Here is a 16,295-nt window from a genome sequence, read left to right on the forward strand (position 1 = left end):
ACTATCAATTTAAGTTCTTTAAAGTTGTTTTAAGCAATTTGTTGACTTGCCATTAAGCAAATCACTCAAAATGAATTCAGTGTTTATGTCTAAGGCTGTTATTGTGAAAAGTATGAACGGAAGAAGGGAAGCTGTAACCCAGTGCCATCAACGACGTCGAAGGCTATATAAAGTTTGCCCTCTTGGTTCAGATTATGGAGCCTCTGTGTTATTATTTTACTACCTTCAATAAGTGGGGGTGCAACTCATAACCCTCAGCTATGTTAATATCCCCTGTAGCAAAATATGGCATATGGTGGAACAACTAAAGTAACTGTGGAAAACAAAATGCAGTGTTCCCTGTGTTGCTGCGAGGCTCTGAGGAAAATGGAAAGCGTTATGGATGTCTTTGTGACAGAGGCGCCAACAATAAAACAAAATGGAAACACTGGGAGGAGACTGTTACAAAAAATACTTTAAAAATAAAAATGGCATTTTACCAACTGTCATTTACAGTAATAGATATAAACTGATATTCTAAATTACTGACATATTGCTAGTCAATTTCCAGTCAATTATATGGATGAAACAGAAGCTAATGAAACTTCACGATTACATAAATAGCTGATTAGAACATGAAATAGTAAAAACTATATAAAGAATGTTGGATGAGCCCAAACTGGTTTGCAGATACAGTTTTTAATGTATCACAACAATGAGCAACAAACATACTTGATGAACTATTTCCAGAAGTTGTTCAAATACCATCTACAATAAACGTCATTTCAACTATGACAACAGGTCTGTGACAAAATAAAAAAAAGGTTTCAAAACCATGTTATTACCGTGATACGGTACAGTTGAGACCTCAAACAGTACAGTAACAAAAACTAATGCGACTACTCTCTATATATAAAACATCAATAACATTTTTGGTTTAGTTTATTTAAAGTTTTAGCCATAGGGGCTTCTTCTTATTAAAACCTCAGGGTGCATTTCCTATGTAACCCAGATGTTGAAGAGTACATATTGTGTAGGATATGATTGCGCCATGAAAATCCCTTTGACATCCAGAAGAACAATTCCAATTTCAACCTTTTGAAGGCTGTCCCCATAAACATGACACAATCCATCCATTTTTTTTAAAAAGTTCTTTTTTTTTTTCTTTTTGGCTGCTGTGCAGTTGCAATATCTATGTACAGTTATATTGTTGGACCATCCTTTTTGTTGGTTTGTTAGCTTTTACCAGTCCTTGGTGTGGAAAGCGTCCTGTCTGATGCTAGCATCTTAGCACATGATGCTAGCTGACAGTTCAGTCTTATAATGCTGAGCCACAGAGTGGGGAAAGGCAAAAAGCCAGAGTTGTGAAAGCCTTTGGAATCAGGACAGTCGCTCATGTTTGTACAATGGCAGAATTGCACCTTGGGAGGCCAGGATGTCTCTTATGAAACACAATCGAAAAGTGTCTTCAGGATTAAAGTAAATGTTAAAATACTAAAAATCCAAACAATGACAATTAAAAAGCTCACGCAGAAAATGAAAAACTGACAGTTTGCTTTAAAAGTTTTGAAAAAAAAATAAACAAACAAAAAAAAACCCACCTTTACAATAATAAAACAGAAGAGGAAATGTTACTTGATTTCATTGTTTGAAACAATAACTAAGCATGATTTGATTTAACCTGTCAAACAGTTGCATTACATGCTACTTGCTCATCTCAGAATAGGAAATACCAAAAGCAATACATTTTTGCATTTCTTCATATTAATAAATTTGTACCATGCACAGCCAACTACGAATATGTACAACAGCTTAGCTTTCTTTGTTCACAAGCCTTTTTCTTTCATACAAATAGCCTTCTGTTACTTTGGAATGAATCACATTGGTTTCAATTACCAAACTAGAAAGTGATTCGTAAAAAATTGAACACCCTTTGACAGCTTTCACATTCTTAGTTCCACAGCAAAATAACAAAATAATATAAAATTAAAAAAAAAAAGCAAAGCAAAGCAATTAATGGATCAGTATTTTGTCTGGTAGAAAGTTGAGAGAATTTATGGCAAGCAAAATAACATTACACAGTAGCAGCAAAACTTTGTAAGGTAATACTTTGCAATGTTGAAATCACTAAATGTGGAGAAATTAAAAAGTTGACTTTAACTGTAGATCATCAGAAGTGCCCAGAGAATAATTGGGAGGACGTCAACCTATGCACTAAATGGCAGCGCCTAGGTGTAACACTGTTTTAAGTCCTACAAGTACATGAAAATGTTTTTAATATACAACAAAAATGCTGTTGTCCCCCTTTTAAAGCAGCATAATTGCAAACGTAAATGATCATACCATTTTTTAACATTGTGACCAACTTGTACCTTAACAGTTTCAAGTATACAGTACTGCTTTCATGGATGCACCAATTGTTAAATAGGTCTCTAGATTGTTAGGCATCACTCCTGTAACAAATATGGACCAATATGCTGCTGCAATAGACACAAATAATAATTAAAACACAAACATACATACAAACAGAAAAATTCTATTAAATTAACAAATGGCCTACTCAAATAATAAAAAGACAAATAAAAACAAAATAAGTGCACTATAGTCCAGACACAAGCAGGTACCGTAACAGTACAGCAATTCACAAATGAAAAATGTTATATTCACATAATCCGAGAGAGTCTATCAAAACTAGAGTTATTACCTCTTCAGAAAAGGGTGTGAGCAGAGGTAAAAGTGAGAAGGTAAGAGTTGGCACAGATTAGTATATACTACAAGAAAAAAGGGGTTGGGAAATAGATACAGCTTGTTGTAATACAAACTGGCAAACACAGGGGCATCATACACATTTACTTCACCATTCTAAATTCCCTCAGTGGCAAAACCATACTGTCTTTGTAGGGCAAAACTAAAAGGATATGCACATTGTCCACTTTAACAGTAATATTGTCTCTTGGTACTCTATACACATCAAGGAAATGCGTCCGATAAAGCTTGACATGTTTTGGTTATAAGCCAAGTGTACCCAGGCTTGTTGCTGCTTTAACAAATGAGAAATGTTATGTTCTGACCTGAGAATTTAAAGCTACTGAATTACACCTATCTAAACTAAGAGAGATTCTCTTTGAGGGTTCTGGATCGTCATCCCATACAGTACATGCTAGCATTTGGAAAACAATCCAGCTGAGGTGCAATTTGCTATCGTGAGAGTTTTTGGCTTGAAACAAGCCCCCCCAAGGGAGCCTGTGGGATTTTTTCCTACTCCATGTTTTTGTATACAATATAAGCTCAGTCAAGCATCTGCAACAGTTCTGTCCATAACAAAAATCAATCAATATCTTGCCAGCATATCAATATGGGAAAAACAATCCTGAGTCAATCATTTGGTACTGTAATTTTTTGGGTTAAGAGAAACTTTGGAACTGCAGTTTAAAAAGTCTTATTTTTTTCTTTAAGCAAGGGATCCTTTTGTCACTCCTACACACTGAACATATCCATTCTGATACTACTGAAGCTCGCGTCTAGGCCAGAGGCCGACTTAGCCTTGACTTCCAACGCGTTATCTAAGTCATCCAGCTTCTGGCTTAGCTCATTGTCAGACTCATCTGAACAACTCTCGGTGGGTAGTGAGGTTGGAACCCCTGAGGTGCTGCAGGAAGTTGAGGTAACCGTTGAAGGTGAGGAGAGGGGGGGAGGAGGAGAGGCAGACGGGGAGGAGGAAGCAGCTTTCCGGGCTGTGGTGGCCTGGAAAAGGACATTTGGCCAGGACTTCATGGACAAGTGAGAGAGATGAGGAAAGGTGTTATTAGAAGAAGCTGCAGACTGCGAGGTAGATGTGGTGTTAGGAGTAGGGGAGCAGACAGAGTGAGGTAATAATCTAGTATGCTCTTTGGCATTTCTCATTGCTTGTTTGATTGTTTTCTCTTTGTGCAAGCTCGACTGAAGGTGTTGGCCAAGTGCTTCATTCCCGTTAACAACCACATTGCAGGCAACACAAGTGTAGTTGCTCACTGCCTTTCGAAGCACTGTCTCTTGCGGGTCAGTAAAAGGATGTCCGAAGTAACAGAAGGACTTCTGATGACGCACCACAGAATCTTCGTCAGCAAAAATCATCTGGCACTTCCTGCATATAAACTCATGCTTGACGGACGGTACAATAAAAGCGTCTGGAAAATCCATGGTACTTTTGGTATCTGTTTTCGGTTCTTCTTTTGTGCTTTCTTTTGAAGAGCCTTTGTTGGTGTTATCCTTAGCATCTATAGCTTCTTTTGGTTTGAAAGAGTTGTTGGTGGTGCTCTGTATGCTCTGGGGTGTCTTCATGGGGGTTGTTTTCTGCTGCTGCTGCTGCTTCTGTTGTTGTTTCTGCTGTTGCTCGAGTTGTTTCTGCTGCTGCTGCTGCTGCTGTTGTTGCTTCTGCAGTGAATCCTGGAGGGACTGCTGGTACTGCTGCAGGAGGGCAGTCGGAGAGAGACCAGCGGCCATGGCAGCTTGTGGGACTGCTGCTGGGCCATATGGAAACAGGCTCTCCATTCCACACAATGGTGGGAAGTAGCCCCCTGCTTGGACCCCTCTAGGAAGCTGGGGAGAGAAGCAGTTGGGAAATCCAGGTAGAAAGTAGGGCAGGAACTGCCCCCCCAAGAAAGAGCTTGGATCACTTGCGGCAAGAGCATTCTGAAGTGCCTGAAGTTGTGTGGCGTCTAGTTGAGTCTCACTTCCTGGTTTCCCTGGAGCTGGACATGGTTTCTCCCTTTTCTTGGCCATGCTGGGGGTCTCAGGGCGTGAGCCGCTCTCGTTCTCTCTGTCCTTCACCTTCATCTGAGGTGGCTTGTCTCCTGGCTTCTTGCTGCTGTCTCTCTCTGAATCTTTACCTTGCTGCTCTGTATGATTTACTGCTGCCAAAGGTGTGGAGGGAACAGGAGGAGGAAGAGGAGGTTGAGGAGGAGGAGGAGGAGTCTGCAGAAGAGTCTTGGTTGGGGTAGTGCTGAGAGACATGGCAGGAGAGGGGGTGGCTGGTGTAGGGAACCCAAGCATGCCAGCACCGGGAGACGCTAAAGCTGAAATACAGTGGTATATAAATATGGAAATATTCAATATTTAGATATTCAACCCCAAATCACTATGGAAATTTTTTTGTATGACAAGATAAAGATGCTTAATTTTTCACTGGCTGAGTCTTTCTTGATAAGATTTTGTTATGGATCAAAACTGTCACATGCGCTTTATGATAATTTCAATCTGCCAATATATTATAATATAAATATACCAAACCTACAATAAGGGGAAAAACAAACAACACAAACAAAAAAGCCATGATATAGATACATTTGTTGTAAAAAATCTATGAATTATCAATTAGCACTTCAACTCTGATGATGACATTGTGCATGCACTAACTCCCACCATTTTTGATTTTAAAATAGTTTTAAAAAATAAGACTTTTTGACAAACACCACTGTGATACAGAATAAACAGTAGTATAGTAGAATAAAATAGTGCATGATCAAGCTCAGTTCATAAAGCTTCTAGTCTATTTAACTTTGTTCACTGTTTGTCATACTAACTCACCAGGTGTGTTGGGTGGGAAAACAGGAAGTGATGATGGCCCATTGACCCCAGGAAGTAGCACTGGCGGAAGGCCAGATAACCCTGGGTAGCCTGAGGGTAGGCTGAGGCCATGAAGTGCATTGTTGTTGTCCACTGCAGTCTGTTGCTGCTGGCCAGGCAGGCTGAGTCCCTCACCAGCTTTCTTCATGCGGTCCAGCTCTTGCTGGGCCATCAGTTGACGGACAGTGGTTGGTGCTAGGTAGTCCTTTTCTCTATCTACCTGGTTTCCCAGGGTTTCTTGCACTTTGGTGATGTGCTGTTTGGAGAAGATGTGGTCTCGGATGGACATCCGGGCAGTGTACTTTACACCACACAAAGTACACTCAGGCCTGGGCCCCTCTGGTGAGCCTTGACTTATCATGAATGGCTTTCCAATGTTAATCTTGAATTTCTTTTCTTTAGCACGGGCATTCTGGAACCACACCTGAACAACACGCTTAGGGAGTCCAATCTCATTGCCAAGCATCTCACACTCTTGCATTGTAGGAGTGCGGTAGTCACTAAAACACGCTTTGAGGACTTTGAGTTGCAGGTTACTCATCTGGGTCCTGAATCTTTTGTGGCCTGGCCTGTCCCCAGCATTGCTGCCTTTCCCGGACTTGCTGAAGGGGTTTCCTGCCCCAAAGGGACTTGGGGAACTGGGATCAGCGAGGCTTGATGATTCACTCCTGTCATTGAAGTCATCCATTTCATCATCTCTGGAGCTAAAGTAAGATTCACAGTCCTTTCCAGAGAAGCTGAGGGCAGGGCTCACCATGCTGAATTGGAACCTTTCATTGCCACCATCAGAATTTGATGCCAGGCCACTCTTGTTGTCATTTAACTTGTCGCCTCCATTGGCTGTGAGGCTCTCTACCTCATTGTTATTACCCTCATCTCCAGTTGTGGCATCGCTAATGGCCGTATTAATAGATGACGTCTCATCAAAGTCCACCTTACCGAAATCATAAGACGAGGCTTCTGCTGAATTAACATTAGGCCCTTCAATTTCATCACAGTTTTCAGCTTTTAAGGATGAAGGGCTAACGAAGTTTTTTAATTGTGCCTCAGATGGTTTGACTGGGGTTGAGGATGCAGCAGGCAGCTCATACTCATTTGGCTCAGTCTTGGTAGGCAGCTGTGGGTAATCAAAGAAATTATACTTATTTGGGCTTTCACCTCTTTCATTGTCTTGATTCATCATTGGGCTTGGTGGCAAGCTAAAGCCTGCCTGCTTAGCATCATGCCAGTGTCTGGATCGTATATGGCTATCTAGAGCAGATTTAGCCTTGAACAGTGCTCTGCAAAAGGGACATTTCTTGTGGGACTGGGAGGGCCCTATAGCCCTGAACTGCCCTTTTCTCTCTCTTGCACGAGTGTTTTGGAACCAAACTTGCACAACTCTCTTTTTCAAGCCAACCTCTCGTGCAATGTGGTCCAACATCTTCCTTGTAGGGTTAGAGTCAAGTAGATATTTATCATAGAGAATCTCCAGTTGTTCTGGTGTGATAGTGGTTCTCAAACGTTTATCTCGGTGTTGCTCTTCACTACTGTTTCCACCATCTTTATCATTAGCACTTTCGTCCTTATCATCAAGTTTTCTCTTCATTGCCCCAGAGCCTGCAGCAGAGGCCAAACCAGAGCTACCCTGAGAAGGGATTTGGGAGAGGCCTCCAGATAACAGCTGGCTAGCCATAAGAGGGTTGTTTGGGTCAAATATCATATAGGGCATGTCAATGGGTCTTTCGAGGAACTGAGAGTGAAGGAATTGGTTTTGGGCAGCCAGGAAATGCATGTGCTGGTGCTCCTGCCATAGCTCCACAGTGGGGAATGCAATCTTACACTGGTCACACTGGTACTGAAGCATCTGGTGGGGGAGGCTGTTTGTGAGTGAGGAAAGGGCCAGGGAGAGGGGACTGGAGGGCACTGCAGCTGCCTGTGGCTGGGAATGGGGCCTTGACATTGGTGGCTGGGGTGCTTTGTGAGGAGGGGGCTGAGGGGTGCAAGCCTTTGATGGTCTGGGTTCAGGTAGTGACTTGATCACAGGTGAGGGTGCAGTCTCAGTTTGTTTAGGTTCAGTTTCATGAGCATTGTCTGGTTTGGGGGAAGTTTTCCCCATGCTGGCACGAGGAGAGGCCATCACAGGGGAGCTTGAGCCAGAGCTGCTGGCAGTTCCTTGGGACAGTTTGAGAGGCTCTGAAGGTACTTGGGTAGTCTTTGCTGGACCTTGCTCAACAGTATCTATGTATTCCTCACAGGTGTTGTCCTCGGTTATCTCCTCATCTTCATCCTTATAACACATCTTTTTCTGGTGAGTGATAAGGTCAAAAATGCGTGGGAACACTATGTTGCACTTTTTGCACTGGTACTGCATGTTACTGGTTCTGATGTATCGCTCATTGGTCAGCTCTTTTTTCTCATTATCTTTGGAATCTGCCTGGTTTTCATAGCTCTTGCGAGCTTTCTGGCGGGCATTTTGGAACCATACCACAATGACCCGGGTTGGTAAGTTGAGTACTGTGGAAAGTTGCTCAATCTCATCATCCTTTGGATAGGCATTAGTGTCAAAGAAATCTTGAAGTACCCTCAACTGGTAATCAGTGAATCTGGTCCGGGAGGACCTCTTGTTAAAGGATGAGTCAGTTCTGTAGTATTCGTGTGCACTGAGTTGGGGCTCCATTCGAATATCCTCCAATGTAGTAATGGGAGGAATATTAAAATTATAGGGAGAGTCCTTACTCCGTTGTCTCTCTTTGAAGAGAGTGTTACGGAACCAGTGCTTTATGACTTTTTGGGGCAAGCCAGACTTCTCTGACATCTCCTGAATTTGTTCTTCATTGGGAGAATTGTTGATGTCAAAGTTGGCACGGAGGATCTTAAGCTGGTCATCTGTGATACGGGTGCGTGGTCGCTTAAACTGGGACTGGCGGAGGAAGTTTGGATCAAGACCTAATTGTTGCTGGCAGAGCTGTGTAAGGTCTGTGGAAAGAGAGTCCATAGTAGGCAGCTGGAGGGCAAGTTGAGGGGGCAGGCCTGGGTGCTGGACGGACTGCATCATTAGAGGTGGAAAAAGGGGCAAATCCAAGGGAACAGGGAGCTGCACTTGGGGAGGTGCAGCAGGGGCAGTAGGTGGTGGAGGTGGAGGTGGTGGCTGAGGTGGTGGTGCCTGGTGAGTAGGTTGGTGTGGGGTCTGATGGGGTACAGGAACTGGTGAAGGGACTGGGGTTTGGGGCTTGGCCATTGATGTAGAAGGAGGCTGAGGAGCTGTAACTGGGGCTTGGGTAGGAGGGGGCGGAGGAGGAGGTGGTGGTGGCGGTGGAGGTGGTGGAGTCTCAGGGGAAGCAGGGTTTATTGGATAGAGTTTGTCATAGGCCTCTCTGTACTGCTGGGCAAACTTTTCCAGCTCCACATATGGGAAAAAATGACTGTGCACATGTTCCTGGTGGCTTTTGAGAATAAGCATATTGGAGAAGAGTTTTCCGCACATCCCACACTCAAGCTTATCAGTGTTCATTTCCACTTGTTCCACTCCGTCTTTGTTTTTCTTTTGATTTTTTTGTCTGTTTTCATTGTACTGGATGACTAGTTCAAATCCAAAATTCTCTAGCAGTGCTTTGGCTGCATTGCCCCTTGCTCCTGACACAATACGTGGAGGAGGAATCAATGGCTCTGGGAACTTTGATTTTCTAGGGTCTTTGTTGTCTTTTCCTCCATCACTTAATGCATCACCTGCATTTTCAATCTTTGCTCTGTTTTCCTGTTTTTCTAGTTGGTCCTCTGCCTCTCTTGACATCTGAATTTCTGAAACTGACACAGTGCTGGGCTCCATTTTGGATTTGTGGTTCTGCAGTTGCTGGTTTTTCTGTTGCTGAATTTGCGACTGTGTCTGTGAAGCTTGCTGCTGTTGCTGCTGCTGCTGTTGCTGCTGAGCCTGTTGCTGGGCCTGAGCCTGCTGCAGCTGGTGTTGCTGTTGCATCTGCTGCTTCAGGTCCTCTAGGAATGATCCAGTGAGGCCAGGCATTCCAAAAGCTGCTGCTGAGTGTAGCGCAAGTTCTGGGCTGAGGTTGAACTCTGCTCCTGGGATGTAAAAGGGAAAGAGGAACTGTGGCTGTTGAAATTGCAGCAGTGCTTCTGGGGTCATTGGAAAATGGGGAAAGAAAGCTGGATTGAGGAACTGAGGCTGGAAGAAGGCAGCCTGTTGCTGGAGTTCATGTTGAAGCTGCAGTTGCAGTTGGGCTGAGGACTGCACTGACTGGTGGCTGCTTGCTTGTGCTGAAACATGGTCAGTAGTTGCTGTTTCTTTTGTGTTGTTGCTGCTATTAGCTTCTTTGGGTTCCACAGTGTTTTCTTTGTTAGCAGAGGGAGTTCCACTTCTAGCACTGTCTGAGTTGCTGTTGTTCCCTTGTGTGCTTGGCGCTGGGCTCTTTGCAGGCACTGGACCACTAGTACTACTGCCGCTCATTTCGGTTTTGGCTGTTCTGGCTTTGGTCTGGTGGAGCACTGACCTCATATGAATTTCAAGTGTTGAGCTTTGGCTGTAGGCAACATTGCAAATATTGCATTTGAATGGTTTGTTGTCAATGCTGTTGCTTGTCTCTTGTGGAACTGGACTTGATGCCTCTTGAAGAACTTTCTTCAACTTATGCAGGTGGGAAACTGAATTATAGTGGACTAGTAAGATGTTCTTCTGGGTGAAGGACTCCTTACATACTGTGCACTTGTAAGGCCGAGATGGGTCCAAAAATTTCTCCATTGTGAAGTTGGGCCCTTTTCGAAATGGTAAGGTCCGTTTTGGTTCTGCTCCCATGTCATCTAGCAGAGAGCTACTGTCACTTCCCGTAGGACTGGGCTTCTCTTCCTGGTCCAAGTCATCATCTTTGTCCAAGTCATTGTCAAAGGCCTGGGCTTCCTCCAAGGCCCTGGCCTCACTCTCAGTAATATCTCCATTTAGTGGGAGATTTCCAATGAGTTGCTGCACCTCAGCTTCACTAAGTTCAGGATGTCCATTTTCCAAGTGCTTCCTGAGGGCCAGGAATGTCCTGAAGCTACGCTGGCAAAGGCTGCACATAGTCGCTGCTCTGATGGCATGGTACTGGGAATGTATCTGAAGCTTCTGCATTGTCTTAAAGGCCAGGCTGCAATGGTTGCAACGATATTTGTAGACATGACGATCAGATACAGAGAGCTGCTGTTGTTGCTGCTGGAGCCTTTGGAGCTCACTGAGATGGTCCTGTAGGGTGTCAGGGGACTTGCTATCGTGTCCTAACCCGCTGGCTCTCTTCCAGCCTGGTGCCTCTGAGGCTTCCTTTGGGGGCTTGAGTTCCTCACCCTGCAGGTCCAATTCATTCTTGTCTTGACAGGCCAGCTCATCCTTTGAGATGTTTCCTACATGTGGAAAATTTGAAATAAAATATGCTGCATCATTTACTCATTATTTTTCTGATTAATGACAAATAATAAAACAAACCTAATAATTAAATGTGTATATTCATATATTAAATTCAAACTTTTTTATCACTTGGGCAACAAATTATGATTGGAGGAAAACAAATAAAGTACCGAATTCTGCTCACCTTGAGACTTTCCTGACCCATCAGTAAGAGAGGTAGAGGAATCCATTAAAGCCAGACCTTTGTCTTGTCCAGTTTGGGGGTGCATTATATTATTTGGTGTTGCTGTGTCAGGACCAACAACCTATCAAAACCAAAGAAATGTCTTCATTATTATATACACTTGTAAGTAATGATATAATATGTTGCGGAAGTGTTTCAAATGGCTTATTTAAAACAAATCTTATTCCAAAGATAGAATTTGCTCTTCTCAGTGGACTACAATTACCAAGGTTATGGCAATATTGTTTAATAGAAAAAAATAAATGCATGCAAAATGTTTTATAGGAATCTTGCGGTTTCAGCCCTTGCTCTGAACTACACAGGAGACCAGATGGAGGGCTGGATAGTCCTGACAAAAATATTTTTCATTTTTCATCACATGTAAACTTTTTAAGATGAGTGATAAAAAAGCACCTATATTTTTTTTTTGTAGATGTCTAAAACACATAAGAAATGGTTGATTTTAAGTGACATTTTTAAGCTTGAAAAGTTTCCATTTTAAAAGATTTTGCAAATTTGCACAAACACATTTTTGCTGACACACACCCACACACATGCACACACACACTCTCACACAAATCTTTGTAATCATTATTTCTACATACAGTCATAATCAGCTTTTCCACACAGTCAGGAGCCACACTATGAAGGTGGGTGAGATGCAGCTGCAGGTGAATCTTGTTGCTCAGGACATCCTGGCACAGTGGGCAGCGAATCACTGGCTGCATGGAATGCTGGGACATCACATGGAGCTGCATACGGTTGGCATCTTTACTGCTGTAGTTGCAGTATGGGCATTGCTGAACCTAAAAAAAAAAATAATAAAAAAAAATACAAGATGGTTTGATAAGAATCTCATTGGCAGTGAAGAAAAAGAACATCCTGTGCAGTGTTAAAATTAAACCAAGAGCAGGCATTACTTTTTTGCACAAGATGTACTTCTTACCGAGTATCATTCTTGCTCAACAGAACCATTAATGTAGCTGGCTTTCCACTGCCTGCCTCATGAAAGAAGTCAGACATAACTTAAAAAACAAACAAGGATCATGCAAGAACCATTTCTCTGGCACTGTTAGAGCTGAAAATAACTGCACATCTGCAAAATTAAATTAAATTTTTACAGGGATTTCCTGTTCCTCACTGCCCACTCACCTCATCCCACCACATTCACTTCTTCCCACCAACCCCCATGCCCACCTTAACACAGAAAATGTAGATGTTTCATGTAATTCACTTAAGTCTCTCAACTCGTGCAATTTTATTAGCAGAAAACACGATTGGCCAGAATTTCTAATCAGTATTACAGATGACAAAGGTGTGTACTCTCCCAAGCTACGCCTTGCCCTCATTACAGGGAGTACTCTGAACATAGCTGCCTCCCCACCACCTGTCTTAATAGAATCCATTTCTGAAATGACTAAGTCCTCCCTCCTTGCAGGGCCCAGAACCAGACGAGCTAATACTTCATAATCTAATTTAAAAACACATATAATTTAAAGAGATGCAAAAAGGGGGAAAGGAGCAGGGAGGGAGGCCTAAGGCTAGTGCAGGTATTCCACTTAAGAACACAAAGACTGGCCTACTGTGCTTGATGCTAAAAAGCTCTGTCAGGGAGGGAATGGTGGGCTGTGTTTAACCCTTTGATAGAAAGCTGGCGCCAGCAATTGCTAAATGCTTAGCTTAGCATTTCTCCTTCTTGCCGTTCATAAGTATCTTCCCATTAGCTCATCCCACAGTGACAGTGAAGGTTAGATTTCATTAGTGCTTATAAAGGAGAACCTGCCTCATTAACTATGAGCTTTCTGTATCTAACCTGTAACAATTTATTTGGAACATGAATCACCATATACTGTATATACTCTCCGTAGATACAAAGCTCCATAACCTACTGATGTATTTTCTTTGGAAGGGTGAAAACAGCTAGAGGTCCTTGGTCAGTTGTCTTTGAGTTGCAAGGAACTACATCAGTGACATTTTCAAGATTATTGCCATTGTAGCACAACAGGAACGCTTTATTTTGATAATCTGCAAGCCGTTACCTGCTCATTGGCAGAGGTCTTCCCCTCAGCAGACTTTGGCCTTTTGGGCGGACTTTCGATTTGTCGATCTGGCAGGAGGGAATGTTTAACCATAGTGTTCGGTCCGGTAACCTCTTTGGATGTGGCGTTCACTCCTGGCAGTCGGTGGAGGGAGAAAGAGAGGGAAAAAAGAGACAGAGTCAGAATGTGAAATATTAAAAATTACAGCAACAATTTAAAAATACAACAAAGCTGTACATTCCAGAATGATTGATGGTTAAACAGTAGATTATTATTGTTGTGTTTTTATATGGAGCTTTTTGGTATAAGTGTTGGAGTAGAATGACATATTTAAGTTGAACGAGTTGTAAGAGAATAAGTAACAGGGCCATGTCAAATTGATATATAGCATCCCATAGATCACACATACATAGTGTATGAGAAATGGGAAAATTGTCTAGAACATAAAATGCACAATTGAACACAATTGAGTGAATAAATTGAAATGTCTGACATTTTGTGGCTGTGTTAGATCACAAAGTGGTCAAATGCCTACTAATAAACATATAATGGATGAATAAGACAAACATGTCCACCCAATGAATATTCATTGGGACATAGGTGATGATTTAAAAAATGATTTGACACCGAAAACCTAAGCATGGATACAAGCATGGACTGCATTATTCACATTCATACACACTGACGTGTTTCTGCCCTGAGGACACGTGAAATGGAGAAAACTCGGGCAGGCTCATTATCACAGCACGACATACATTAAATGTTATGGTAATATTATACACTTCATTAGTTCATATACATTCCCCCAGCTGCCTCAACAACTTCTCTGTCTGTACAAGATGCTAAATTTTCGGGGCTTGGTCACGGCTGGTGGTACAGTAGCAGCGCTGCCTGTGTGTGTGTGTGTGTTTGTCCGTGCGCGTGTAAGCGTGTGTGACGTTAACAGCAGGGCTCAATGTGGAGAGATCAGCCTCTGGTTGTATTTAGTAAATGCTGCAGCCACTGATAAATCTTTCATTAGCCTCATCCTGAGATACAAGCCATGCAGGCCCTGCTATACTCTGCCACTGCAATTTACCCACTCGGCACAACACAAAGACACAGCAACAGCAACTCTCCCTCCCTCCTTCCCTCCCCCCCCTTACTCTCTTCCTCCCTCTCTCCCTAAGCCATCACCACCACCACCAGCCCCCCTTCTCTTGCCTCCCCTCCCTCGTCTGGTCACTCAAGGCAATATGTGAGCCTCACTCTTGCGAATCAACGCTTCACGCTAGATGCACAAATGGAAAAAAAGGGAAATCAAAGCACTGATACATGGAGAGGGGGTTGAAAAAAAAAACATTTTGTATTTCATATTATTCTGTGGCTCGTGTTTGTATTGGGCGCATATCAATTCCTCCGGCCCGTTCATGCATTTTAATTCTGTTGCATTAAGTAGGCGTTCCACTTATTTTATTTGTAATCCCCTATATCTGGAGCCTGAAATATTGGCCTGTCAAGGAAAGTGACAAGAGGGAGAGGGAGGGAGGAAGAAAGGAAGAAAGAGACAGAGAGAGAGAGAGAGAGAGGGGAGAGAAAAAAAAATCACAAGGGCACAATGTGAATTTCCAAGAACATCCGAGAATTGCTCTGCAGCTCAGAATAGCGAGGTAATCTCGTCTTCCACTGCTTGTGATGGCCCCTGCAGGGCTTGTGTGCGTGTCTATGTGCATGTATGTGTGCGTATTATGTGCTTCATGACAGGCCTCTGACACTCCATTGGCCAGGATGGGTCCAGCCTGGAAGCACCCGTCATATCACCTGACCTTTCCCAAAGCCTCCGCCCCGCCTCCCATATTTATTATGACCATTTCTAATTTCAACTTTCAATTTTTGCCTCCGTCTTCCAGTCAATTTGCAACTAAATTACATCCCCTGCAAAAGGAGATGAGGCGATTGTCAGACAAGGGGCCGCAAACACATTTACAATGCGGCGGGGGGAAAGAGCCCACAGATCACCATTGATTACTGTCATATTGAATGTAAATATATGTTTGTGTATAGTGTGTATGTGTGCGTGTTCGTGCAACATGAAGATCTGTCCTTCTGGTTTAGATTTGTCTTCGACCTCGCGCTTTCATCAACACTTATGACACTCACGTGGAGAAAAAAAAACAGTTGGTTAACCTTGAATGTTGAGAGAGCAGTTCTCTCTATGGCCACTTAGGCGCTTTAAATGCCAAGCCCCGTGAGTGAATAATAAAGTTGTTTTGAGGCATAGAATTGCATTCAAAATTGTAGAGTGTCCTCCAAGGATATAATCACCTGCAACACAAATAAAAACAACGAAAAGCCCATTCCAAAGACTATCTACAAATTTATGAGAGAACATTTTAATATCGCTCTGTCTTTAGTTTTTAACCAGCTTTATATTCTTGCCTTCAATAGTGTTAAAATAATTAGAATGAAATAATGTGAGAGAGCAGGATTGAGGACAAGACAGGAGCCTCTCCTCTCATTTTCCTTTGTCTCTGTGCCCCACACTTAATGACTGTGTCCTTTTCCCTCCTCCCTGTTCTTTCCCCTCCTTTCCCACCTTCCCTCTATCCCTTCATCTTTAGGTGGGCTCCACCAGCTGCAGCCCAGTGAAGCGGAGGGGCAGAATAAACCTGACACCGTCCTCCCCCCCTCCACCAATGACAAATGTCTGCATGCAGCAGGACCTTGCTTGATTAGATAAATCAAAAGGTGATTTATGACACTCAACCCCCTTTGCATTGCAGGGGGAGAGAGCGGCACACTCACCACCCATCTTTATTTGCAACTGTCAATGGTGTTTAGGGAGCTGCGTACACACACGCTTATATACACGCAAGTGGGCGCTCAAATGGAGAGAAGTACAGAGCAACGGAGGGAGAGGCCGAGAAATGTAGAGAACGAGAATAAAATGATAGAGAGGGACAGAGAAGCCCATAGCTCTAAATACCTCAGGATATTTCTGTCCCAAATTGTTCCTCAAAAGGCAAGAGGACCGGCAATACCATCACAGCTAATGCTTTTCCCGCGGATCTATTTTAGAATCTGCCCTTTTGTGTCGGAAAGG

At 43.1% G+C, this 16,295-nt stretch overlaps 1 protein-coding gene across 1 annotated transcript in view; it reads right to left on the reverse strand.

The window, feature by feature from the left end:
• Positions 1-659: 659 nt before the first annotated feature.
• Positions 660-16,295, reverse strand: part of zfhx4 (zinc finger homeobox 4) — an 83,042-nt gene continuing 67,406 nt past the window's right edge. Inside the window, 5 exon segments of the mRNA XM_042510918.1 lie at positions 660-5,033; positions 5,545-10,947; positions 11,136-11,256; positions 11,780-11,980; positions 13,214-13,347. Of these exon segments, the coding sequence (XP_042366852.1) occupies positions 3,457-5,033; positions 5,545-10,947; positions 11,136-11,256; positions 11,780-11,980; positions 13,214-13,347 (7,436 nt within the window). The 3' untranslated portion in view covers positions 660-3,456.

This window comes from Plectropomus leopardus, chromosome 21 (genome assembly GCF_008729295.1).
Source record: "Plectropomus leopardus isolate mb chromosome 21, YSFRI_Pleo_2.0, whole genome shotgun sequence".
Taxonomy (NCBI): domain Eukaryota; kingdom Metazoa; phylum Chordata; class Actinopteri; order Perciformes; family Serranidae; genus Plectropomus; species Plectropomus leopardus.